This window comes from Dipodomys ordii, unplaced genomic scaffold, assembly GCF_000151885.1.
Source record: "Dipodomys ordii isolate 6190 unplaced genomic scaffold, Dord_2.0 Scaffold8, whole genome shotgun sequence".
In the NCBI taxonomy this organism is placed as follows: Eukaryota; Metazoa; Chordata; class Mammalia; order Rodentia; family Heteromyidae; genus Dipodomys; species Dipodomys ordii.
In genome coordinates, this window is record NW_012267224.1 from 20,824,092 (window position 1) to 20,851,918 (window position 27,827).

Genomic DNA, 27,827 nt, shown 5'->3' on the forward strand with positions numbered 1-27,827 from the left:
CAAAACAGCATGCCCATTATAGCTTATCTCTGGAGTCAGGCAATCTAGGTTTACTATCATTCTAACATTTTCAATTTACCATAAGAATTAAGATAACACATGTGAAGTTCTTTCTAGAGTGTCTGTCACACGGTAAATGCTTAATGACGTGAGTTGGAAAAGAGCAACTAAACATTATTCAAATGATTAGGTCTTCAAGTCCCTGAAAAATTATCTAAGACATTCCATCTGGTTATAGTTTCTGGGCCAAGTCTCTTATATTGCATTATTTGAAAGGAAAACAAATGTTCCTCTCAAAAGCCAAACCCAACATTTATATATTTGTTCTTATTTATGGTCCATATGATCCAAGAAAATCACTATTTTTCTATAGTAGAATATTTTGTCAGACATCTTAAGTCTTTTCCTCCCTCCCTAGTTGAAAGCTACAAGCAGATATATTACTATGCTTATAAATAAAAAATAGCTAATGTGTTATAGACTAATCAGCCCATTTTGTAGTAGTTATGCCTAGGCTTGTATAGTACCTTATACTGGAAGCAAAATCTGCTTTATTAGCATTGAAAAGTCTACTTACTAAAAAAATGAAAATGTTAGTCATGTACTAACAACTGCACTTGTGCCAGCTCAAATAACAGAAAATTAGGAGTTGACAAATAATGGCTGTAGTTTACTAGTTTTCATGTAGCAAATGAGAAGACCAAAATTGAAATAAAAACTCTGTGTCTCATGTACATATTCTGAATTGATTAATATCGGCTTCTTGAATAGACTGCTGAGTTTTATGTGCCATGTTTTCATGAGAGAATTTATCCAAGTGTACCACATTTAGAGAAAAGCATAGAGTAATTACAATAGGAACTAATTTGAAAACCACAAAAATGAAGACCAACTGAAGATGGGAGATGTGTCCTTAATGAAAAAAGGATGTGACAGAAGAATAGAATGAGGGTATTATTCAGAAACAAGATTCAAGATCTTCCTCATAGTCCTTTAGGTAGAACCAGCATCACAGGAAGAAAAATCATCAATCTCATTTCCACACAAGGAAGAAACTCCCCTCTGAGAGGGGTTAGGAAAGCCAGTCTTCCATCTGTCAGGGATGTGATAAACCCTGCAGGTTAGAAGGGTGGGTGAAGAAGGACTGGCTTCATCCAAAACTAAAATTATAATTAAGTACAATTTCTGAGAACCCAAATGAAGAATTTGAATTGGATGAGTTTGTTGTGTGAACAGCAGCATGAATTACCTAATCCTTTCTGTAAGAACTCTTCTGTAAGCTTTAAGTGTGTTTGCACACACGACACGATTCCTCACCAACACAATCCCTGCATGAAGGAAGGTGTATCTGCAGCTCATTTTAGATTTGCAAATTGCACTTTGATATTTTAGCAGAGAGTTAAGAGACCAACAGTTTAGGGGAACATTTGTCATCAAGGTTACAAAACTAGCCCTCATGACGTGAGAAGTTACAAGGTAACATTGGTTATATTTGTGTATCAATTATTCAGATCTAAAGAGTATAAGATGGTTTTTTAAAATTAAAAACATAATCAGAAGAAAAATTGATGCATAGTAGAAGTGTAAAAAAATAAACTAAAAAGATGATTAAACATGAGAGGCAATGATCGTTACCAGTTGCAAACACAGTCCTGTGTGTAGAAGTGATTCATTGTTTACAAAGCTTAATGCTATGAATGCTATGTCAAGAGGTTCCTTCTTCTGTACAGCCATTGGGAGATGTAGATAAGGGAGATGTTATCACCTGTATGTATGCTAGTGTACCAAAAATAGAGTTTTAAAGAAGTCAAAGGTCATGCAAAGTTTGCTGATGGAGGAAGTTGTAACACCAGAACCACTATCTAGGTGTTTTAATACCCAACTTCCTGTTCGATCACGCTGTATCCCAAAATAGGTCTTCTGAAACTCATTTTCTTCAAAATGTCTGTTTATAAACCTGTAAGATTTCGAGTGGAGAGGCTTTGCTAGAATTCTACTAGGTGACATGCCATTATGTAGTTTTAAAACAGCAGGAATAATTAAGATATTTTTATCCTCTGAGATAGCAAAAGACCTTACTATTTAAAAAAGAGAAACTATATGCTTAGATTATAGGCAATAATTTACATTTACCCAATTAATGAAGTATGCCTGAGTAAATTTCACCACTTCTAATGTAACCAACAAGCTGATTGGAATGAGGTTGTTGAAAAGGATAATGAAAGTCAAGAAATTCAGGCCAAAATTATTAGCGCCACCATCTGTTGGAAAAGGTAAGAGAAAAATATGTAGTTTTATATTTTATTTGCATTGATAAAAGCAGCATAACAAGAACTTTCCATATTATATAGCACATCTTGATCAATTGGGAAGATTCATTATACTCACAAAGTACTTTGTTGAATGGCAACTAGTTTGTACAAATACTTGAATAAAAAGTTTTCTACTTTTTCTTAATATGTAATTATCAAACCCATTCTTCAAAATAGAACTCTGTTTCTGGTGGGTTCAACCACAGACTGAAAGTATAAAGTAAAACTATGTGCCTGTGCTGAACATGTAGACTTTTTCCCTATGTCATTTCCCTAAATCATACTGTGTAAATAAACAGTACTTATTTTAGCTGGTGCATTGTATTAAGTCTATTAAGCAATCTAGAGATGATTTAAAGTCTGTAGGAGGATGTGTGTAGGTTATATGCAAGTTATATATCAATTCACAGAAGAGACTTGGGCATCTGTGGGTCTTAATATCCTCAAGGTGTCCTACAACCAATCTCCCAAGGACACTGAGAAACAGTAGTACTGGCATTCAATATATTGTTAATCCAATTATTAGGAGTTGCATAATGGTACTGAAAACTGAAAGAACTACCAAGCACTAGGAAGTTCAGAGATATTAGAGGTAGGACTGAAGGTGTGTAAAAGCAAATTTTCAATGGAATAGAATCACATCCATATGAATTCTGAAAAGCATTTCTTAAAGCATGCTATTAAAGTAATCAAACAGTAGCAGCAAAAACAATCCAGATTGTATGAACATCATCCATCCACAGGTAAACTATTTTCCTAGGTAAACAAGTCTTCCCTCCCAATAAGGAAAATAAACTGGACATGCCTGATATACCATAAAGAATATGAAGAAACAAAGTGATGGTAGTACCAGCACTTTTTATGTTGAAATACTGAATCAATGACTATAAAGCCTTAACGTTATAACAGTTAAATAAATGTAATAAAAAAACTTTAAGAATAAGTTTTTGCTCTAAGATTTTACAATAGACTTAACACATCTGGGAAATTAAGTGTTTACTGGCTAAGTATTCATCAAATGGAAATTAAATTCACTTGATACCCATGGGTGGTACATTAATATTGCACAGCATTATGATACCTGTTTCAAAGGAAACCATTTAATAACATTTTCTCTGGAACCTGATGGCATTAACACCAGACTCTCTACTACCAAGTGCAAATCAAAGTATAATCAGTTCAAGCATCTATAAAGCATGTAAGCTACTTTCTGGTACGTAGATACATAATACACACACACACACACACACACACACACACACACACACACACACACACACACACACAATCTACTTGCTTTAACAGCTAATCACTTGTGTTAAAAATGTGTTTAAAAACTAGCTCTTAAAAATGAATATCATATGAATAGCTTTATATATTGAATACTTTATATTACTATAAAGGACTTTGAAATTTAGAGATACTAGAATTCTAGTCAGGAAATCTCACTGAAAAAATAAAGATTAAATTGTCCAGTTATCTTAGTAACAGTATCTTCTTTGTTAGAACAACAGGACATTTTATAAAACTAACCACAATCAATTGGGGAACAAGAACACATTTCAAAAAATGGAAAAAGTAAGTGAAGTCATCACTTTGTTGCTTACAGTTTAGATTGAGATACCAGTCTTTTCCCGAATGCCTCCGATTCCAAATGGCTGAACCCACAGAACAGACAAGAGACATGGCAATTAAGATGCAAAATAAAATCAAAATCTGTACATTTGTGATCCTTTCCACATTGGAGAGCTTAAGCGGTGGACTTGTTGAATTCTGTAAGAAGAAACAAGTAGTAAAAAATGTAGAGAAACACGTTAGGAATGTGCGTCTAGTCTTTGATGAGGCTGATGACGTTACTACTCATTATCTAAACAAGGATATACATATAAATATTACGGAAAACCCATGAAAAGTGTAACAAGGTGTCAATGTTTGCCCATTTCTTCTTAAGACTACTACACCATCTAAAGATTTCTGTGGGATTTAAAATGCTATTTAAAAATGAAGAGAAGAAAGTAATATTCTTCTTAGTGACATTATGACAAATAAAATAAGCTTGGCTACTTAAGTGAGAAAGGTTATATCGAACAACTGAGTTTCAAGGGATTTTGCTGGAAGACAATAGCAGAGAGGAGGGCCTAGCACCCATGACTCCTAGAAATCCTAAAGTTGTAAAGCAACATCGAAAGGATTTCTGCTTTTCAAACTTTCTGGTAGCATTCAAGAGAGCATGTATTGTTACACAGACTACTTGAAAAGATCACCAAGAGTTAAAGGACACTGTCAAAAGACCAACACACACCATCATTCAAAGCACACGTAATGGATGACTTCTGGTGCAAGATTCTAGTGCTCCTGTTGGCAATGAGTCCTTCTCCTAGAGGGAATTTCAAAATCTTTCCCACTGAAGTATCAAATTCTAGATGGAGTGGGGCTCAGAAATCATAACAGATGGCCTGTTTGGGATTAAACCTAGAGCTACAAATAATACACTTATAAAAGTCGTAAGCCCAAAAGCATTTGCTAACAATTCCCACCTGCATCAGCTTGGTGTCATGTCCAGTGTAGACAACTATTCCATGAACCCACTGAGTATTTCTCAGCTGAGCACCTCGAAGAAGAATCTGATCTGCTCCCAAGGGAACGGTGCTAGGGAAGATTATGTTGACATTAGGAATGACATTTTCTGAAATGCACAAGGGAAGCACAGCCACTATATAGTTCCAAAATAGCCCGTCTTACAACTTATTTTATTTTTGGAAAGAAAGTAAATTTCTTATCGAAAAGAATAATTTTCTTAATGAGGAATTTCTTTTAGAAAGTTGTTAGGTTGGTTCTTGTTAATAATTCCCATAATTTATATTTGAAGTGTGGGACTGAATGTGCCCCTGGCCTCAAATATTTACATGCTGAAGCCAATGTGATGGTATTTGGAGATGCCACTTTGAGAGATGAACAGATATAGAAGAGGACATGCGGGTGGGGTCTTCATGATAGGAGTAGTGCCTGTATGCCAAGAGACACTAGAGAGATTTATTTTTGTTGTGTTAAGATTCATCAAGAAGACATCTTTTGCCAGACAAAGGTAGCCTTCATCAGAATTTGATCATGCTGTTACCCTGGTCTTTCATTTCCAGAAAAATCAATTTCTATTATTAAAGCCATCTATTTATGTATGGTGTATTGTATTTGAAGCCTGAGCAAATAAATATGCTATATTTGCAGAAAAAAGTTTAGTGATTTCAAGGGCTAATTCTCAACCTATTTGTTACTTTTCTTGAATTAAGATACAAATTTAGGTTTCTAAAAAGTTTAAAGTTGTAGGGGGGTTCTGGTGGCTCTTGCCTGTATTCCTAACTACTCAGGAGGCTGAGATCTAAGGATCGGGGTTCAAAGCCAGCCCTGGAAGGAAAATTCATGAGACTTTTATCTCCAATTAACCACTAGAAAACAAGAAGTGGCACTGTGGCTTAAGTGCTGTAGAGTGTTCACTTTGAGCTGAAGAGCTCAGGGATAGTGCCCAGGCCCAGAATTCAAGCCCTACAACTGACAAAAAATTTGTTTTTGAAGTTGTGAGGCTAAGGGATTCCTTACTTCCTTCCAATTAAAACAAGCATTCTAGATTACAGATGTTCAAAATACACTAGATAAAAACACACAGGTTTCAACATAAAACTTGCATTGTCCCAAGACAAGCCCCTTTACCTATGACATTCAGTTTTCTGAGAATTGGAAACACATTTCCAATGAATGGTAAGCATTTCGAAGCATTTATTATCCTATACTTTCAACCACATTATTCATGAAGAAAAGTCAAACGGGATCTTTTGTGGGTTATCTGTCTTGCCTCTATAATAGGTTATTGGAGAAATAAGACAGGTATAATACTATCATAGATATATTGGGTTATTTGATAGGAATGTAACATATAAAATTTAATGGCCTTAAGAATTCTTATGATCTAACCTTCATTTTAATAACAATAAAAGTAAAATAGTTGAAAATGCACTTTAAAAAGGCTTCTATACTCAGGGGGCTGAAATCTGAGGATCATGGTTCCAAACCAGCTTGGACAGGAAAGTCTGTGAGATTCTTATCTCTAATTAATCCCAGAAAAGGCTGGAAGTGGTGCTGTAGTTCAAGTGGTAGAATGCTGGCCTTCAAGGCCAAGGACTCATCAAAAAAAGGGCAGACTTCTGTAAATAAAGAAGAAAACAAATTCCTTAAGAAAACTTTACAGAGAACATAGAATTTGTCAGCGAATTCCAACTGAAGCGGCCTTCTGTGGCTCTGAAGGCTTCAGAAGTCAGTGGCAGTTTGGGCTTGGGATCTTCTTTCAGGAATAACCAAAGTTCCACTGGCTCTGGTGTCAACAGTCAGAAAGGAGAGTGAGTATCCTTTGAAGGTAGTGCATTTCAGTTTCCAAAAAGGACACAACTTTCCCTCTTTAGGCACAACAAGCATGCCTCAGGGCTCATCTGGATGGAAGCCTATCTTGGACTATTTTGCCACTATGAAAAACACTTGAGACAGGTCATTTTATAAGTACTTTCTATAATAGGTTTTGATTCAGTGTCAGAGGTTGCAAAGTCCAAGCTTAAGTGGTTACACGTGGCAAGGGCTTAGTGATTTGCTGTAATGTGAGAGTTTGAAAAGCCAGCTGAGAGCTTGGGGATAGACAAAAGCCTGTGCAAATTGTAAGTCATTTACTGCTTACCACTACTTCCTAAGATAAGGAAGCCCTTTATCACTAGCATAAGATTATATCACAAGTTGGTGCTTGTGACTTCAAGGATATTGATCAAGACTGTATCACATGATGGATGTTTGTGACTTCAAGAATACCATACCTCACTTTCTGTACACACACCCCTGTACCCTACTCAATAAATACCTTGTAAAAAGGACCTTGGACATCTGAAGCTGGTGAAAAGCTTCAGGCCCCTGGTGCCCCAAACCTCAATTCCACAATCCATCTCCATGACTGACTTGTCCAAGGTCACAGTGTGTTGCGACACTGTAATATCTGAGTGGCATCACTTTGTGGGAGTGCATGGGACAGTGACTAGAAATAGCAAATCTATTCCCTGACTCCAGGAAAACAGCCATTAAGCCTTTCTGAAGGAGATCTTAATAGAGCTACAACCTAACGCCAGTACATTGAGGACCAAGCTTCCAACCCATGGCCTTTTAGAAATATCAATCTTATATATGTCTTAAGATTTGGGGTACATTTCAGAGTTGGACGGGGCCTTGTGGTTTTTTTTTTAATTTAATTTAATTTTATTTGTGAACATACTGTACAGAGGGGTTACAATTACACGGGCAGGATAATGCGTACATTTCTTACCAAGCATTGCAGCCTCCTCCTTTGTTTACCTTTCACATCCCTTCCCAGCCTCCCCCCTCCCCCCAATCCCAATCCTTCTCCTTCCCCCCTCCCCCCCGCGCCCCCCACCGACGTTGTAAAGCTCGTTTTCGACATGACAACTTGTACTTCTCATTGTTGCAAAGCAGATTTCCACGAAGTTCTTGAGAAATCATTGAGCACTGCCCCAACCTACTATAACCAACAGCATTGGTGTTGTGGATTGCATGGAAATAGGTATCAATTTTTCTAAAGTGAAATATGCTACTTTTTAATTACTAGGGCTAAAGAAGTTATTGTTAGTTTGCTTCGCAGATGGAATTCCAAAGCTTGTCTGGCTTTAGGCAATGATCCTTATCTTTGAAGTAATCAAAGTATTCTCACTCCAAATGGTTTCTAAGAATACTGAGTAATCACTGTCAACGCCAAATGTGCTACTTCCACCTTCTTGTAAAATAAAGCACCTTACATAAATGGTATCTGTATCCTAAATCTTGGCACCACTACACAAAATTTTTCCTTCACAGCATGGATTAATTTGGCATCAATTTAGGGGGAACTGGTAAGAAATGGAAGCTGGCCAATTACGAATGTCAGACTGAAGAAATATTACTTGTGTAAATGGTTCAATCTATCATTAGTGTATAACCATATGTTCAGAGAAAGATCACTCTGAGCAAACTTTAGAACAATAATTACATCAAAGATTATGAGAAAGCTTCTGGTGGATTCAAATAAAGACAACAGTTCAGAGTATCCTTCAAATGTCCAATAATGCAATCACGAAATAATGAAAGCACCAATGACATTCTCCAAGGCTGGGTGAACTAATGCACCTATCTAGATAACATTAAGCTGGTCATTATAAATGTCTGGTAGATGGATATATTGGAGAGCATGCTGGCAATGAAGGGAAAGTTGGAAGAGAGAAAACAAGACAGGAGGCAAGAAAGGTCCTACTCTTTCTGCTAGGTTATACCTCATTTCTTTACTCTTTGAAACAAAACTCCTTGAATAAGAAGACTTGTTCCAAGATTCCAAATTTACCCTCATCAAGCTCCACTTGTTCTGATCAAGGTACAAGATTTCTACTTGTAATGTTATCATTAATGTTCAACTACAGTGTACTTGGCTATCTGCAATATCTGACTCATTGTAGTCTCCTCCCCACCCCCCTAACCCCCCACCCCCTGCAATCCTGGTACTTTCTTCACTCTCTCTTCGTTTCCCTACCACAAACATGGTCTTCATTTCTTTTAATAGACCCTTCTCTTTTCTCAACTTCTTAATATTGTCAGTCTTAGAACCATCTTCGGCTTTCTAACTTTACTGTCTCTATCCTCAATGGTTTTTTCTAGTTCCATAGACTTAATGTATCAATGCTAAGAGACTTCTATACCTATATATTCAACTGCCTCCTGGACTTTGTAGATTTAGTGAGTCCAAAACTAAACTAGTGACTGTCCTTCCTTATTACCTTCCCATGGATGTCCATTTTACTCACTGTATACCTTCACAGTGGCCTTCGAGGCCTTACATGATCTGGTCCACTGTTATCCACTACTGACCTTTCTTCTACTATTCTTCCTTTCTTCTATTACTCTTTTTATTGATCACATTACTCCACCCACATCACTATCATTGCAAATTTATTCCAGGCATTTTCTCACTTTAGTATTATGTAATCATTAATAACTTTTACTATTTCCTTTGTGTGAAATCCTCTTGCAGACATTCACAAGGTTAAGCTCCTCACCTCTTACTCAACATTGCTCAAATGCCATCTTCTCAACGAAGTCCACTTCAACTATCCTAACCGTCTAATTAATGTATTTTCTCCCAAGGAGTTCTCAGGTTGCTTACTCTATCTTCTTTTCCAAAGAAGTTTTGTTTTCTAATATAAGGTTGAATTTTCTCATGGACACTTAGTTGTTTGTCTGTTTGCCCTTCCCTTGTATACAGCTCACAGGATGCCATTGACTAAATGTTAGTTTCCCCACCCATCCTGTATTTATAAATTGAAACCTAGTTCTCAATATAGTGATATTAAGAGGTTGGGTTAGGGAGTGACTAAGTCATGAAAATTCTGCCCTCACAAACAGAATGTATGTCCTTCTTATACAGGAGGACTGAGGGCCTCTGCCATGAAAGAACACAAAGCAGGCTCCATCTATGAGCAGAAGGTCACCAGCTCAAGTGTGCTGCTGTCTTGAACTTGGACTTTGCATCTGCCAACACTGTGAACAATGAATTTAAAGTATTCACAAAACTTCTAGCTAAGGAATTTTATTAAAGCAACCTGAACGAGTAAAGACACAGAGGTGGCATATTTATCTGCTTTGTTCATAGTTGCTTCCTTACCATTTATTAATGGCCTGGCCCACTAGGTACATAATCAATTCTGGCTGAATGAATGAGGGAAGAGTTAGGGAAATGGTAGAAAAGAGGTAAGGAGAGAAAGACAGGAATCAGTAAGAACAAAAGGTGACTATAGATGATAACATGGCCTACAAGACAGCCTATAGAATTACACAAAGGAGATAAGAAATTGTCCAATACAATGAACCTCTTGAGGTTAGATCCTAAACTCATTGGGACATCTGGAAACCATACAAAAGGACCCGCAGCCATGGAGATTAGACACTTAAAGCTTATAAGCAGTATTTTGGTCAAAGAATAAACCACAGATTATTTACAAACTGAACAATCTGCTGTAAGCCCTAAAATATCCCTAAAAATATCCACTTGACAGATTGGCAAGAACCCTGGGAAAGACTTCAGCTATGCCACATAAATGGGGTTATGATTTAGTGTTTTCACAAAAAGACTCGGGTTGGAATATATACATGGTTAAAACAAGGGTTTCGAGTGGTCCATCTTGGAGTAGAAGAATATAGTATGCAGTCAGACTTGCAAGACATTCATGACATGGTGAATGTCATGAATGGTTTACATACCCATGTCCATCAAGCCTTATATTTCCAACAAAATCGTAGAGATGTCTGTTTGGGCTTTCACATTCAATTCTGCCAGAAATTCTCATCAAATTGTCAATGTCTTTGATATCCGAGGTTGCTGGTAAGCCCTGTTCACATTTTTAAATAAGCGAAGAGTACATTAAATAAGTTGCATTGAGGCAGTAGATTCACCCAAGTCTTAGGTTCTAAGGGGTCCCACTATTTCATGAGTCATTTGCTCTCCTTACACAACCACTCTCTTTCCAATCATAATAGCTTTTGAGAAAGATCTATAGTAACTATCAACAAGTTTACTTAAAAAAAAAAATTAGACAGGTTCCTAACTTTACCAGTGGCTCATGCCTATAATCCTAGCTATTCAGGAGGCTGAGATCTGAGGATCCCAGTTCAAAGCCAGCCCACGCAGGAAAGTCTATGAGACTCTTATCTTCAATAAATTACTGAGAAAAAGCTGGAAAGTGGCATTGTGGCTCAAGTGGTAGAATGCTAGCCTTGAGCACAGAGAGGCTCAGGGACAGAGCCCAGGCCCTGAGTTCAAGCCCCAGGACTAGCAAAAAAAAAAAAAAAGTTAATACTTGGTATTATGGAGTCTCAGTCTGCCTGCTAAATCTGAACAAAGGCTAAAGTATGGGCAAAGGCTGTGTTCAGAAGCAGTTTTGTTTGCCTTCCCTCCTTTTCTCCTCTCCCTTCCTGGGGCGGGGGGTTGTCGGGAAACATCCCCTAGGAGTGGCTGCCACTGAACACAACCTCTCTTCCTAGGGCATTCCTTCCATGACATTTCTACTCATTCATCAAGATGCCAAAGGTGTGTGCATGTGTGTGTGTGTGTGTGCACGCGCACGCGCGCGTGAACACATTTCCGCACGTGCATACACATAAAATGTGTTCATTCATTCATTCATTCATGCTAGTACCATGGCTTGAATTTAAGGTCTCACACTCTTGTTTGGCTTGTTTGCTTGTGTGGCTGGTATTCTACCGTTTGATCCATGCCTCTGGCCTGGGTTTTTGCTGGTTTCTTTGGAAAGGGAGTCTCATGGACTTTTCTGCCCAGGCTAGTTTGGAACCATAATCCTCTAACCTCAAGCCTCCTGAGTAGCTATGATTACACTTTGAAACACTGAGGCTTAACTTTAACTCCCCCTTTAAACTTGAATAATAAAAGCCTTACAGTTCTTTTCTGTGAAGTAGAGAAATCTAAAGTAATCTAAATCCTTAAAGATCAATGAGTTATAGAATAGCAAAGTATGCTAGAGTTTCCTGATATGGCAAAATCAAATAATAATTTGGGCCAGGTAAATAGGAAAAATAAATAAGCTAGCAATTGTCAATGCACTTAGAATGACTACTAATCGTACATACCAGTGTCAAAGCACTTAGAATCATCTGGGTATTGGCTATTACATAAAATAATAAAAATATTATAAACAGTATTTATGTGATGGACCACTTTTAAGGCAAGTAAATCTGAGTTCTATAATACTTGACCAGTTCTCGAGACAGAGAATAGTTGTAACTGAGCAGAATTTGTTCAGCTCAAGACAATAAAACCATTAACAAAGCTACTGATTGCATGCAATAAAACAGCAATGATGATATGAACTCCTATTAAACGTACCTGTCTAATTTTCAAGTTAGTTTCACCATCTAAGTTGGATGTCTCAATGTAGCACATGGCCTGGGGCTCACTGTCGTTTAGAATTGAGAAGAAGAAGAGATTTAGTGAGAGAAGGAAGGACAGAAGAATAATAACAATACTTTATTTGATTGCTCACTCACCAAAGCTGAAGCTTTTGTGCTAAACAAAGCTACAGTCACCTAGCTTCTTGAAGATTTTCATTCTAATAGCAAGATGCTATGAGGCAAAACCCATGCATGACAAGTCATGGACCAGCTGTCCAGCCAGAAGGACCCAAAAGCAATTTCCTGACAATACTTAGTAATGGTTTTCAAGATAATGAAATGAGTAGATCTGTCACATTATTTTTAAATTGCTCATCCATATAGACACAACACAGACTGTATTTGAAATGTAAAGCAGTTTTGTGTCCAAATTTATCTTTAGCTCTGAAATACCAAATGAGATTTCCATGCTCCTGGCCCACATGTAAATTGGTTATGAAAGTGGTTGATTAGAAAATTCCAGATGGCCACTGCCACAAACTTGCCTACTCCTCTATCCTCTATCTACCCTTTTAGTGAGGATAAACAGGGCCATATGGACCATGTAACATTAAAAATTTAAGGCTACTTTGAAAAGCTGCATGGACATATATTACAGTAAAACTGGATATACAAGTTTTTCCCTTGGTTTTGTTCCATTCCTGCTCTCCTTGAGTGATTCTTGAGGCAGGAAAAAAATCAAGTGAAAATTGGCCCAATTGGTCAATATCTAGGTTGCCCCGAACATAGAAAATTGACTCCATGCATCTCTACCAGAATGGAAAAGCAAACTTTGGTGTGCAGTTCTAGTTTATCATCAGCATGTCAGCCTAAACTGTTTGACATTCTTTTCCTTCCCATGCTGACTTTATGTGCCCTGCACTTATGAGTTTACTATATAATTTGATTCTCAGTTGCATGGAAAAGCAATTTGAGGTTAAACCAATCTCATTAGTACTTCAGTTAAATCCTATCTTACTAACATCACATAGGGTACTCTGAATATAATTCTTACTAAGTATGGGCACTTGGAGTTAGAAGGAAAAATAGTGGCAAGACAGAAACACTAGGAATTTTCTAATCAACTTCCAATTTGTACATGTGCAAAACAGACTATTTAAGGTTTCAGAAATTGGTATTTAGCTTAATTTTGTGCCCCCAAGATTCGTGAAAATCACTTAAACACATGAACATTAATCAAATATTTTTGAGATTCATTTTATAGTAACTGTCAGTTCTTCCATTTGCTCCATGAGCTTTCTTTTATAAAGGCTGGTAATTTTCCCTTCAACTGTCATCTTCTAATATTAATAATTTCACCCTGCCAATTATTACTCAAAAACCCTAATCTTTAAGTCACTCTCAAGTGGTAATTTTTACTGCGATAATTGTTTCAAACTTGTAATTTTCATATGTATATATACATGCATAAATACATATACATATAAAATAGAAGTAGTTTACAAAATTTAAAATATTCTTTTCAGATAATATGATGAAAAGTAAAATGCAAAATGACAATACTGAGTCCATATATTTACAGCAAAATACATTATATTTTTACTGATAAATGTATATATCCAAGGCCAGTCTCCTATGGAGAGTAACATTTCCTGTTTTGTTTCCCCCACAAAACAACTTGTCTAGAACTTTCGATGGAGGGACTTCTCTTTGAAGTGGGGCAAATAAAAATGACATCGAGACTCAGAACATTCTTAATATATCACTGAAGATAGCTGTGACTGAAGCAGTACTTAACAGAGCTGCAAAAAGGTAGCAGGAAGTCAAGAATCATGCTAGATCAAAAATGTTTCAGCAAATTACAATGACATCCAAAACACAAACTACAGTCCAAGAGGCAAAGCAGGCTTTTTGATTAGTAAGTGGAAAAAGAAACAATGAAACGAGATGCAAATCACAACACAGACACTAGTAGACAGCTTGGAATTGATCACAATAACGTGCACTTTGTCACGAGTTACAAGTGGGATAAGGAGTGATCCCGAAGCATGCGGTACAAAAATGTACAACAGCCAGCTTTGTGCAGGGGGTCCTCTATAAACCCTATCCAAGCCCAAATTACAATTATAATCGTGGAAAGGATTCTGTAGAACTCATCTTTTAGATGAGAATAAGAAGACAGGCTTAACACGTCATCACTTTTCAATGACTATTGCAAAAAAAGCTTAAGCTGTTCAAAACAATACCCTGGAGATGTAATAAGTTAAGCCTATACTGAAGCATGTTGTAAAATATGAATATACATGTTAATGATGTATTGGAAATACCATCTACCTTTACTGGGCACACCTCTTAGACTCCCACTGGAAACAATAGGAGTTGAAATCTACCCAGTTGAGGGACAAACTTTACCCATATGGGATTCATTAAATACCTTTAAAACATCTATGAAAGATCTATCACAAAGTATAAAAAGTGACAGAGACAGGTCTCAAGCATATTTGGGTGCAATGGCTCTCTGGTTTAGGGTGAGGACCCACATACACACATCCTGTACAGCTCCATGGTTCTAACCTTGTGGACAGACTGATGAGATCTGCTGGGAGATGTTCCCCATTGGTCACTTTGACTATTTCCCCTACTGCCACCTACATGTCCCAGTGTAAAATAATTAAAATGGGGGAAAATGAATAACAGAGAGAAAAAACAAACAAACAAATGGACAAAAGAGACAGAAGATTGAAATTATTATAGAAAATAATACATGTTAATAAAAATGTCTAGTGTTAATTTTTTCAAAACTTATTTTGATCAGGCTGAAATGTATAAGAAAATACTGAATATTTAAGGATTGCTTATTTTGCTTTTAAGACCAACTTTCATTTTCTAATGAGAATACTTCAAATGTTTATGTTCAATATGTTTTACGAAGAGTGCTACTTTCTCTTGCAGATTTCCCTTTTTCTAATTCTTCAACCTGCTATGCATAGTATGTCCATTTCTACCAAAAAGCCAAGAAATAACTGTTGCATCTAATTTTTAGACACTTGAAAACGAAGTGTATTACACTAACGATTCCTGCTTCCACCAGACTCCTCCCAAATATTAAGATACTTGAAAATGTTCTGATTCTAACTGGGCACCAGTGGTTCACTTCTGTAATCCTAGCTACTCAGGAAGCTAAATTCTAAGGATCAGAGTTAGAAGCCTAGTTGGGCAGGTAAGTCTGTGAAAATCTTATATCCACTTCATCAGTAAAAAGTCAGAAATGGAGCTAAGAGACAGTGGCTGAACCCTGAGGTCAAGCCCCAGTACCAACACACACACACACACACACACACACACACACACACACACACACACGAGCTAAGAGACAGTGGCTGAACCCTGAGGTCAAGCCCCAGTACCAACACACACACACACACACACACACACACACACACGTTCTCATTCTAAATTATTTTCAATGTTAACTGTGTAAGTATCTTATTGGATTAAGTGGAAAGCTGAAGAAAGAAGATTGTTGGGATATTAGAAGGCATAATTAAAGCCTTAAGAGATATTTAGTAATTAATAAAATCCAAGTAATACACTGTGAGGGTTTTCTGGTGGGCAGGAGCTAAGTATGAATCTCCAGAAAAATTTTCAGGGAATGTGCAAAATAGACATGCCAAAAATACACCTAGACTTGAATCAATAGCTTGAGTAATTTATTTTATCACTCAACACATTACTGGATTGGTTGTTCTATGCTAATATTTCAGTGTATTCATAAAAATCAGTAAGACATAGTAACTTCCTTCCAACCATGTTCATGCTTTAATTTCAAGCTACCTTACTGAAGATATATAACTAATAACTAGTAATTGAATAAAAATGGAAATTAAGTATAATAAATATTTTTCAAAATTCTTACTGCTAATTCATGCTTGCAGGTGATAACCACAGTGTAATTATCTTGGCAGCAGACTGTGTGGCATAATGAAAATAATTAGTTTTAGTTTTCCAACCTTGACTTAATCATTAGCTACAGTTTAGTGACTAAATAGAAAACAATGTCAAAATTTCTCTTTCTGTTAAATGACTTAAAAACTAATTTTTAGGATTAAAGTAGTTTTCAAAGACTTAAGTAATGTGATAATCCCTTAAGAGCCACATGTTGGTTGGTGGCTCACTCCTGTAATATTAACAACTGTGATCTGAGGATCACAGTTTGAAGCCAGCCCAGGTAGAAAAAAAAAAGTTGGTGAGACTGTTATCTCCAATAAACCACCATAAAGCTGAAAGTAGAGGCTTGTAGCAGAAAAAGCCAAGTGAGCGCTTGAGGTTTTAGTTCAAGCTCCAGTATAAAACCATCCATATTTGTTTCTCAAATTATTTTTCTGCCCAAAAGAACCATTTTCTATATATGGCACAAACGGTACCGATTATAAAATATAGAAAATATAACCACCTGTGGTTATTTCATTAACCTGTTATTTATTTCTATAAATAACTCTCCAAATCCAAGTACTGTCAAAATATATAAATAATAAGACTTGTTTTCTCATTAAATTGCACAAATTTGTCAAAATTCCAATCACTTTAGATCATGACCTGATTAAATAAGTTTTGAAAAAAGGACACTGTCCATATTTATATGTGGATTTTTACAAATAAAACTGTCCAAGGAAATGATGATAAACAACCTCTAAGATATTAAAAACATTTCTTTGTAATTTATAGTAGGACTAGTTTTACAGTTTTTAAACCTAAAACCACTTGAAAAATCACATTCTTTAAAGGGTAACTATGCCATATGTTTCTGAATACTAACTCACGACTCTCTTAAATCTGAGCAGAACAAAATTATCTAAATTCAGTAACAGAAAGCACTGAAGAAAGAGCAAAGCACTTTTTTTCGGTTGGAAGAATATGACATTTGAAAAGGTACGATGACAAAAATAAATCCCTTATCCATTTTCTTCTACCATTTCACCCCAAGGATCAGGAAACTTTACAGAGATAGATGATTACATCATAAAAGAATTTATGATGGACACGGACTGAAAGATAAAAATTAATAGAACTCAATCCATGGATAGAAACTAAGTGACAGGAAATCTTAGACAGTTAGGGGTCCACACACACAGATCTGCCCACATTGAGAGAAAGAGAAGACTGAATTTTGAATTACATCACACCAATTTACTTATTCTATATGGCAATCATGAGAGATCCCTTTAAGTCCAATTTTTGAATGCTTGATTAAGAAACAGAGAGGTTTGAAATTCTTCGTTTATTCCTTATTTCCTTGGAGAAATCACAAGATCAATGCAGGGTAGAGAAACTGTCCTCTACACTGTTTGAGCATCAGTAGGTATCTCTACCTTGATGAGAGAAGTACAGTGTCAGCAGGTATATACTCTTTGCCTTTTATTATAACTATATCTCCAACATTTACCTGAAAGAAAACTGGGAATCAATTAATTATCTGCATGTAAAGATTGTTACAAATACACAACCCATTGCATTAAAGCACAGAAGACAGGAGAATGGCAAATAAGAACCACTTATCTTCACAAAATGGCATATAATTGTTTAGGGATGAAGACAGGAATGGGGAATTGCTTCAAAAAGTGAATTACATACCTTCTCATATTCTCTCTCTTTGACATAAAAATAAAAAGGAGGAGTTTACCAATTGAGATCTTTATCAAACTTAAGGAAATCTGAACATTACCAGAGATGTTACGATATATGTATGTCATCATTGACCCTGAGGAAACAAATATTACTCATAATATGGAGAGGGAGAAAACAAATTTGAGATTCTAAGTTATTTGCTCAGGAGCAGTGTAGAAAAGCTTGGACTCAAATCCACATCTGACTGTGCAAAGCTTGATTTTGGCATAAGTAAATTTGCTGAACCTATCGCTGTAACTCAAAAGAATTTAAAAACACAGCATAATCTCAATTTTACTACCAGTTATCATTTTTTCGGAGCATGGCATGACAAATTAAAGGTGCACTCGGACCTTATCAGAGGCTGTGAGAAGTGATTTCTGTGTTAGGTGGTATGTTTTACTGTTTTTGGCAAACCACACAACTCTAACTCAGTAACCATCTGACAACTCAGATGTCAGCCGCCCCCACTGCCTCAGGAATGATCCCTTATCTCATAGTAGACAGATAACCTTTTTATTCTTCATACTCTCTACTTTCCCTTGAATTCTAAAATAAAAAAAAACTTTGCTGGGGGAAAGGAGAGAATAGTATTCTAATAGACACATCTAATAAATTTGTGCAGAGGTGGCGCTGCTCCCTTTTACTTTATAATCTGGAAACTGTAGAGGTTTGTCTTCTAATTCAGGCGATGTAGGCTGGCTAATCAGATGGAGAAGTTTTGGGTACCTTGATTTTTTAAAAATAAATATGACATTTGGGCTGGGAAGGTGGCTCAGTGGTAGAGCGCTTGCCTTGCATGCCTGAGGCCCTGGGTTCGATTCCTCAGCACCACATAAGCAAAAAGAAAAAAGCCGGAAGTGGCGCTGTGGCTCAAGTGGTAGAGCGCTAGCCTTGAGCTGAAGAGCTGAGGGACAGCGCCCAGGCCCAGAGTTCAGGCCCCACAACCGGACCCCCCCCCAAAAAAAGACATTTGGACTACTGGAAACTGACATATGACACCTAAGACCTTGGAATCAACGACTTCCTACTTCAAAAAAGGGCAAACCTGAAGCAAACAACAACAAACAAACAAAATGGTAAGTGTAAATGCAAATCAGCCCTTAAAAGACTACAATAGTACCGGTAGCAGTCAATGGCCACAACCTTATAAAAATATAAATTCTTTGTGATCATGGCATATAGAGGATGTAATCCAAGTTACCATTGAATTGTTCTTTAACAGCTTCCCATGTGTTGATATTTCTACTTCGGTTAAATTATATGCTTCATAAAACCAAGTCTGTATTTGTCTATATAATCTATTTCATAATGGAAACTTCATTCATGAAAGCAGCTGTACACAGTGGTTTTTATACATGTAGGTAGCTCACAAACCATGCTTCCCATGAAGCCAGAAAAATGTATTCATTTCAGAAAAAAAAGCCTCAGGGCAACTGGAGGAATGAATAACTAACGTCTGAGAAGTGAATCTTCCCATCTGTGAAGGACTAGACGGACACTGTGGGATTGGTAGGTCCTCTGAGGACCATTAAAAAAGAAACCACAATCACTATGCATATGCATGGCAGAGAAGGCATCCCAAAGTGATGTCTTTCACATGATCCTGGCATGTAGATGACATTCTCAGTTTGGGCTGGTTGGTTGTGAGCATATGTATGTATGCACATATCATGTGTGTATGATGTATGCATGTAAGTTCTTTAGAGACCATGCCTTGCAGTGTTAAGGTTGGCCTTGAACTGGAGATCCTATTATCTCAGCCTCCTGAGTGCGTGGATTGCTACACTTGACTGATGTTACTTTTTTTAAGTTTCTTTTTGTGAATAAAAACATAATGTATTTTGGGATTTTTTAGAATCATGAAATATTAAATCTGAAATTTCATTTTGTTTTTATTAAATGGTATTACATTCTCAAGTTAAGATTTAGTACATTATTAATAATAACTTTTTTGTTGTTGTTGGTCATGGGGCTCGAACTCTGGGCCTGGGCAGGATTGCTCAGCTCTTCAGCTCAAGGCTAGCGCTCTACCACTTGAGCCACAGAGCCACTTCCAGTTTTCTGAGTGCTTTATTGGGAATAAGAGTCTCACAGACTTTCCTGCTGAGGCTGGATTTGAACAGCAATCTTCAGATCTCAGCCTCCTGAGGAGCTAGGGTTACAGGCGTGAGCCACCAGCGCCTGGCATTAATAACTTTAATTGAGAAAATAGTACTGATAATTAAAGTTTAAAAATACTGTATAACAAGTCATTACAAAGTTTTGTTTCTAATGTAAATATTTATTTATAAAGAAATGTTTTTGTTGTTGTTGTTGTTATTTTGTTGGTGGTGGGGCCTTAACTATGGGCCTAGGTGCTGTCCCTCAGCACTTCAGCTCAAGGCTAGCACTCTACCACTTGATCCACAGTGCCACTTCTGGCTTTTTTCTGGTTATGTGGTGCTGAGGAATCGAGTTCAGGACCTTGTGCATGCAAGGCAAGCATTCTACCACTGAGCCCCCTTCCCAGCCCTGGTTTTGTTTTTTAATTGTACAAAATGCATAAGTCAAGGAAAGAACCTTCCTCCATAATATGCCCAAGGCAGCCAAAGTCAGCTTTGTGTCTGACCACTTGCTTGATATAATGCTGCTTCTGCGGAGGCATCTCAGGGTTCATGGTCCTGCTCTGTTTATCTATGATTCTATTTTACAACACAAGAACCTCTATTATGTGTTGCTTCTTGCGATGAGCTCACTGCTTGGTACCTTTATGTAAAAAAGTACTTTTTGAATACAGATTATAAAGTTTTTCTGTGTTGTCATAGCACATAAAGTTACAATACTTACTTGCCATGAGTGTAGAATGCACTAATTTCTTTATAAAATGTGTTCCTCACTGTATATCATGTACACTTATATTTATCTATTATAAATAATGCTAGAACACATATTTTATATATGTAAAGATTTTCTCCCACTTCATGATTACTTTCTTTGGATAAATTCCTAGAACTCTCCGCTATGATTCTCAATCCACAATGGTATAGGAATAAAATAGAAAAATTCTGAAATAGTCCAGGAGCCAGAGGCTCATACCTGTAATCCTTGCTACTCAGAAAGCTGAGATCTGGAGGATCAGGTTAGAAGCCAGCCAGGGCAGAAAAGTCCATGACTACTTCCAAAATAACCGATACACCAGGCTGGGTTGGAGAAGTGGCTCAAGTGGTAGAATATCAGTGAAGCAAGCAAAACTGTTTGTATGAGTTTCAGAAACAATGTTGTAACCTTTTAGCCAACTGAACTTATTTTTGGTATAGTCTGTCACTTAGCTATAAGCTAAATATTCAAGCATTATTCTACTAATGTTTAAGAAAATTAATGTTTTTACCACTTATTTTTGTCTGGTCTATAAAATATTTAAAAGTTTTTTTCTTTAACATTGTATTCTATTCTTTGCTATCTTTATTTATGATTTTCTGTTCATTATTGTCTATTTTTAAACTTTATGCACACTATTTAAATAACTTTCACATTTGATTTACTTACAATTAACTCTAGTACTTTCTTCTTCATCTTTCCATAGTCTTCTATTTTGTCAACTATTTAATTTTGAAGAAATCAGACTAGTAATTTAATCGACTCTTGAGGGTTAAAAAGGATAATTTCCTGGGAATCATAATTACATTAATAATTTGAAATATGTACATTTAAGTGGATCTTTGACACCTCAGGTATAGATGATTTCTTTCGATTGTATGCATATTTTATTTGTATGCATGTTATCAGCAATATGATCTTTCTTCCCATTTTCTAACTTGATATTGCTCACTGAAGAATGCTTTTGATGTCTGGATATTCAGAATTCATCATGGAGACAAACTTTATTTTCTAATTAAGCATCTCTTTGTAACTGTACATGATATAAGCTCATCTTAGCTAGGTGACTACTGTTTCCACTTTAAATTAAATACTATCTCTCTGTTTCTCAGCATAAGATATCCATTTGAAGCATGGCTCTGACTCCCAAGATGACTGAAAATACAGTTCTTATAGTTAATCAAAAATGGTGATTTGGTATTTTTGCCTGTAAAAATTTTTTAAAGAAGACTTAAAGTAATTCATGGAGATAAGCGTAATCTTGAACAACTAATGGTTGTCTGTTAGGGAAATAAGAAACATTAAAAGTTAATTTCAGAGTGAAGTAACAGACTGTTACCTCCTTTGTAAATATTTGGTTCCTGAGCAAGTGGTCTAAGTAACAAGAAACTAATGTATTAAAATGCCACAATATGAATTTATACTTACTACACAGGTATCTCGTCATGAAAATATTCCTTTAGATCTTACTTGATTATATCCTATCTGTCTTCTCTTTAAAATGTTTTAAGTCCATGAGTACCAGAAAAGATCATAAAAATATTACTTTTACCTTTTCTGTTATTTTACTCTTCTGAAACAGATGACCAGCATACAAATAAAACACACATAATCAAGGTATTTTCCTCATTGATACTCTTATGTCAAAGACAAAAAGAGAAGGTGAACTTTCATTTGGTAGATGGAAGTTTCTATTATAGCCACTCATTTAAAATAAATAAAAATGCAATTAATTTTTTTTATTGACAGGGGACACTTATGCTGACAGGTAAATAAGGTGACTATAAATACCATAAATATCAAATGAATGGACTTCAATTGACTGAGCAATAATATAGAACAAGTAGTGACTGTTGGTGACATCCTTATTGGCCTAGGAAGACACTATTCTATGAAATACAACCTCCAGTGTCTTCAAATCCCAGGAAACACAGAATTCTCTGAATGGACTGGCCTGGCCTGGCCAGGTTTCAGAGGCTAGATTAAGTCTTCCAGAACTGAGGGAGAGCTAGTAATAACTATTAACTTTTTAAAATTGGGATCTGAAAAGAATGAACATTAGGGTAACATTTGTGAAAGCGATGTAGTTCACTCACTGCCATATCAGAGTTCGATTGAGTGCATTAACTTCTAATGATACAAGACTGAGTTTTGTTCCATTTGGAAATGAAAATTCTCATTTGTAAGACTATTTCAGAATAGAAGTTCATAGTATGAAAATGTGATTAGTCTTACTGTATGAATTTGAGGTAAAATATACAAATGTGAAATCAGAACTCTTAGTTTTTATTTTACTTGGACAGTAGATGATTAAAGCAAAATTTACAACACAAAACAGTTCATGGTTAAATAAAATCTATGAAAACAGTACTCAAAATGCTATGAAAGAAACAAAAAGTTGTAGATACTACTTTTCAAAAGATGTCTTTTTAGAATACTCAAGGGAATGTGACTGAAGATGCCATGAACATTGACATTATTACTAAATAGTTTTCATGCTAGAAGAATTCTTGACTTTTCTTATATTGTGTATACCAAACACATCTCCGAGTATACATTTACTACTTCTTTGTTAGCAAAATAAAAATCAGTGCATACCTTTTCCCAGTGAACAATTTCCCAAGCGCCATTTCTCAAAACTGGAAAGAGAAAAGGTATTATTTTAAGAACCTGTTTTTACTATGAGAAGGCTATTTCTGTTGAAACAGATCAGTTTATAAATGAATAGCTTCAAACAAAATGGCTAGCAGCAATAGTACAGCTTTAAGATGTATTTGTAAATGCAAGGATATGCAAAATTATGTAAAGAAACAAAACTTTCAATGTTCCTCTCAGCTTCAAGAGTGACAAGACACAGGAGAAGGCTGGACTGGGGGGAGGGAGAGAGTCATGAAAGTGATGTGAAAAGGAACATAACAAGGGTGCAGTTATTTCAGATGCCACAACAAAACAAAATAAAAAAGAAACTCAAACAGCACAATGATAGCTGTCCAATTAGTAAAAGTTTAACACATAAAGCCAACATTAAAAACAACTGCATCATTAGACTCATAAAAATGCACAAAAACATTTCCCAGTGTAGCTTACTGGGGGAAAACAATGAAAGAAGAGGCTATTATTGTGTTATGATAGAAGGGAGAGTATTCCAGAGGGTTTTTTTTTATTGCACACAATACTAAAGTCACTCAGTGTCTTTTCTTTTGCCACTGTGTATCTCTGACATAACACTAGATATACCAATAAACCAAAGATAGAAAACAAAACTAGGACAAAGGCATAATGGGAAGTAGATAATACAGCCTTAGAACTTTAAAAACAAACAAGGCCCATCAATAAACCATCCAGCCCGAAAATTCCACAAGGGCAAAGTTATTATTTAACATTACATTCCCTGAAAACCACATCATAAGTGATAAATATTTTACAAAACAGGTAAGTTACAAGTACAAATATGTTATATCAATTATCTTTTAATGTTATGAAAAACAAAAGCTAAACTGGGAAGAGATTATAATGATAATATTCTTATTAAATGTTAGATAGCAAATGTTCAATCGCAAATTTGATAGTAATTATACTCTAATAGGTCTTTATAATTTGCCAGTCCTAGGGTTTGAACTCAGGGCGTGGACACTGTCACTGAGCTTCTTTTTGCTCAAAGCTAGCATTCTACCGCTTGAGCCAAAGTGCTACTTCTAGCTTTTTCCGTTTGTGTGGCACTGAGGAATTGAACCCAGGGCTTCATATGTGCTAGGCAAGCACTCTACCACTAAGCAACATTCCCAGCCCCCTAACAGGTCTTGAAACAAATACTACAATATAAATAATTTAAATCTAAATATAGTATTGTTTTTCAAAACTCTGTGAATATAGAGGTATGTCTTATTCCTTTCGTTATTTCTAATATCTTGAGCAGTATTCCAGGCAATAAGACATTCAAATGCTTACAGAAAAACAAAAAAATGCAAGAATAAATAGTGTTTATTAATTGCAAGAATCAAGTGGAAGAATAATTCATTTTGATGAACCAACTTCCTTAGTTTAAAAAACAATTTCAAAAAATTATATTAAGTGAAGTAAGCCAGGCCCAAAGAAACATAGGTCCCATGGTTTCCCTTATTTGTAATATCTAGTATATGTATGAGTCAAGCAGAAAAGGTCAGATAATGTGATGTCAGGAAAATGAACCGTTAGATGTGTATTTTAATGTTTTTTTTCATGCATGTGTTTCTAACACATTTATAAGATTATCTCTTTGTTGCTTTGTATGTCCCTCCCCCACAGTATAACCCCTGCTTTCACTATATTTGATGTCAGTATAACTTGTGGAGGAGATGGGGAAAAACCAGTTGTTTAAGGATACAGGTGGACCTGTTGCAACAATGAGAAGTACAAGTTGTCATGTCCAAAACGAGCTTTACAACGTCGGTGCGGGGTGGGGGGGAAGGGGGGAAAGGAGAAGGATTGGGATTGGGGGGGAGGGGGAAGGCGGGGAAGGGATGTGAAGGGTAAACAAAGGAGGAGGCTGCAATGCTTAGTAAGAAATGTACGCATTATCCTGCCCATGTAATTGTAACTCCTCTGTACAGCATGTTCACAAATAAAATAAAATTTAAAAAAAAAAATTCAAGCTGGGTACCAGTGGCTTATGCTTATAATCCTAGCTCCTCAGGAGGCTGAGATCTGAGGATCACAGTTTGAAGCCAGCGTAGGCAGAAAAGTCCCCATGACACTCTTATCTCCAATTAACCACTCAAAAACCAGAAGGGAAGTGGTACACTGTGACTCAAAGTGGTGGAGTGCTACCCTTGGGCAAAAGAGCTCAGGGATAGTGCCCAGGTCCTATGTTCTAGCCCCACGACTAAAAACAAACAAACCATTTCAAGTTGAAGGGCTAAAATGAAATTATTTTCAGTACTGTATCTATAGCTATATCAGTAAAGTAAAAATTCACATTTTAAAACTACTCAAATAGATAGGATCCAAGAATCTAAGTCAAATGTATACAGAATCTGTCACTATCCAAACACCTTAGCCAATATTAACTATTATGATTAGGCTAAAAATTTTCATCATCAAATATTTAGAATTCTCCAATAATATCTGGAATTCTTTATTTCCTTCTGATTAACATTAGTCTGATTTCAACATTTAGCAGTTTTTTCTTTTAAATCAATGTCTAGGGGCTGGGAAGGTGGCTCAGCAGTAGAGTGCTTGCCTTGCATGCACGAGGCCCTGGGTTCAATTCCTCAGCACCACATAAACAGAAAAGACCAGAATTGGCACTGTGGCTCAAGCTGAAGAGCTCAGGGACAGCATGAAGGCCCAGAGTTCAAGCTCCATGACCAACAAAACAAACAAATAAATAAATAGATACAAATTTAAAAAAATCAATGTCTAATCAAGCAATTTAACATGAAAATAAAGGCTTCCAGTCAGACAGGATGAATATTCTGGTGTTATCTTGAAAACTATGGTGACTATAGCTGACAATACTACATTAAACACTAAAAAGTTGAAGAGAGAGTAGATGTTAAATATTCTTATCCAAAATAACAACATATGAAGTCAGATGGATAAAATAATTCCACAGTGACTAAATACAATTCACCATTAACTGATTCCAAGACCCTCCCTTCACAAGAATATCAAAATTTGCTGATGCTCAGGTTCCTTAAATAAAATGGTACACTATTTGCATATGACCTGTACACATCTTCCCAAACACTTAAATCATCCACATGTCTATAGTACTTAACATACTATAAATATTATGTTCACAACTATTACACTGCATTGCTAGAGAATAAAGAATAATATTTATTAAAAATGCTCTGGCCAGTGTAATTTTTTATGTTAGTAAATACATTATTTTGTCTTAAAAAACAAAAGTAAATGGGGATAACTATGAATATTCCAATGATATCTTCAACCCATGAACTAAGCTAACTAGATCTGAGTCTTTACCACATCCATCAGTTTGTGACTAAGTATGACCAGAAAAGGGAAAAACAACCTAAAACCAAAGCCATACCATAATTTGTGGTAGGTTTATTATATTCATGTGTCTCATTAAAAAACAAAAATCAACTCACATTGTTGAAATCAAACAACTTTTGTTATGCAAAGAAGTCTTCCTCACATCTTCACACTTTTTCAGCACCCTCCTGGATCTTGTCTTCTTCAAAGCACCATACCCATTCCAGCCTCTGAACCATTATACTTACCTTCATCACTGGAAGTCTTTTCTCCATCCTACATATCTTCCAGAACTTAGTTTCACAGGAGACAGTCTATGGACACCTGATCTCTTGGCACTCGCTCTGGGTTAGATTGCTAGAGTAATCTGCACTATTCCTTGGGAGCACAGATCCCAGGTGGACCATCTACTTAATTGAGAGGGTATAATTTAAGGGTCACCTCCTCCCAAGACTATCAAAGCCATGGTAACAGGAAACGCCCCTATTGTGGTCACTGCTGTGTTCCTAGGGATATAGCAGAAGATTACTAAATAGGTATGTGCTGGATAGAATTCCTGTCACTAATATTCCTGTGTATTTGGAACCATGTGAAGCTGCAGTAGTAGTTACATAGGTTTGCTAAGGATAAAACTCCATTCCGTAGTAGAAATCATGTTTAAAACCATGTACACATAGCATTTAATACACTAGTATGGGGGGGGGCAGAAATAGGTTGGTAGTTCCTCAAAGAGTTAATCACAGAATTCACTATGATCCAGAAATTCCACTCGGAAGCACTACCTAAGAGAATGGAAAGTTCATCTCACATAAGATTTACACATGAATATTCATTGCAGCAATAGTCACAATTTCCCCAAAGTGCAAAACTTCCAACTGTCCATCAATTGATGAAAAGATCAACAAAACCTGGACTGTTCTTTAGTGGAATGGAATGTTCTTCAGCCACAGAAAGGAATTAAGTGCTGAGGAGATGACATGGATGAACCCTGAAGATACATGCCAAGACACAAAAGACTACAGATTGTATGATCATGTCTATAGT

The 27,827-nt window shown here is 36.2% G+C and overlaps 1 protein-coding gene across 3 annotated transcripts in view; it reads right to left on the reverse strand.

Annotated features, from left to right (window-relative positions):
• The window catches only part of Atp8a1 (ATPase, aminophospholipid transporter (APLT), class I, type 8A, member 1), a 215,387-nt gene that overhangs the window by 141,771 nt on the left and 45,789 nt on the right, over window positions 1-27,827 (reverse strand). For 2 of the 3 annotated variants that reach the window (XM_013009074.1, XM_013009073.1), the window contains exons 6-12: window positions 23,403-23,443; window positions 17,651-17,724; window positions 12,277-12,346; window positions 10,638-10,765; window positions 4,850-4,961; window positions 3,920-4,085; window positions 2,134-2,261 (exon numbers count right to left, since the gene is read on the reverse strand). In XM_013009074.1, the coding sequence (XP_012864528.1) occupies window positions 2,134-2,261; window positions 3,920-4,085; window positions 4,850-4,961; window positions 10,638-10,765; window positions 12,277-12,346; window positions 17,651-17,724; window positions 23,403-23,443 (719 nt within the window). The remainder of the gene's footprint in view (window positions 1-2,133; window positions 2,262-3,919; window positions 4,086-4,849; window positions 4,962-10,637; window positions 10,766-12,276; window positions 12,347-17,650; window positions 17,725-23,402; window positions 23,444-27,827) is intronic. The other variant, XM_013009075.1, reaches the window with a different exon arrangement.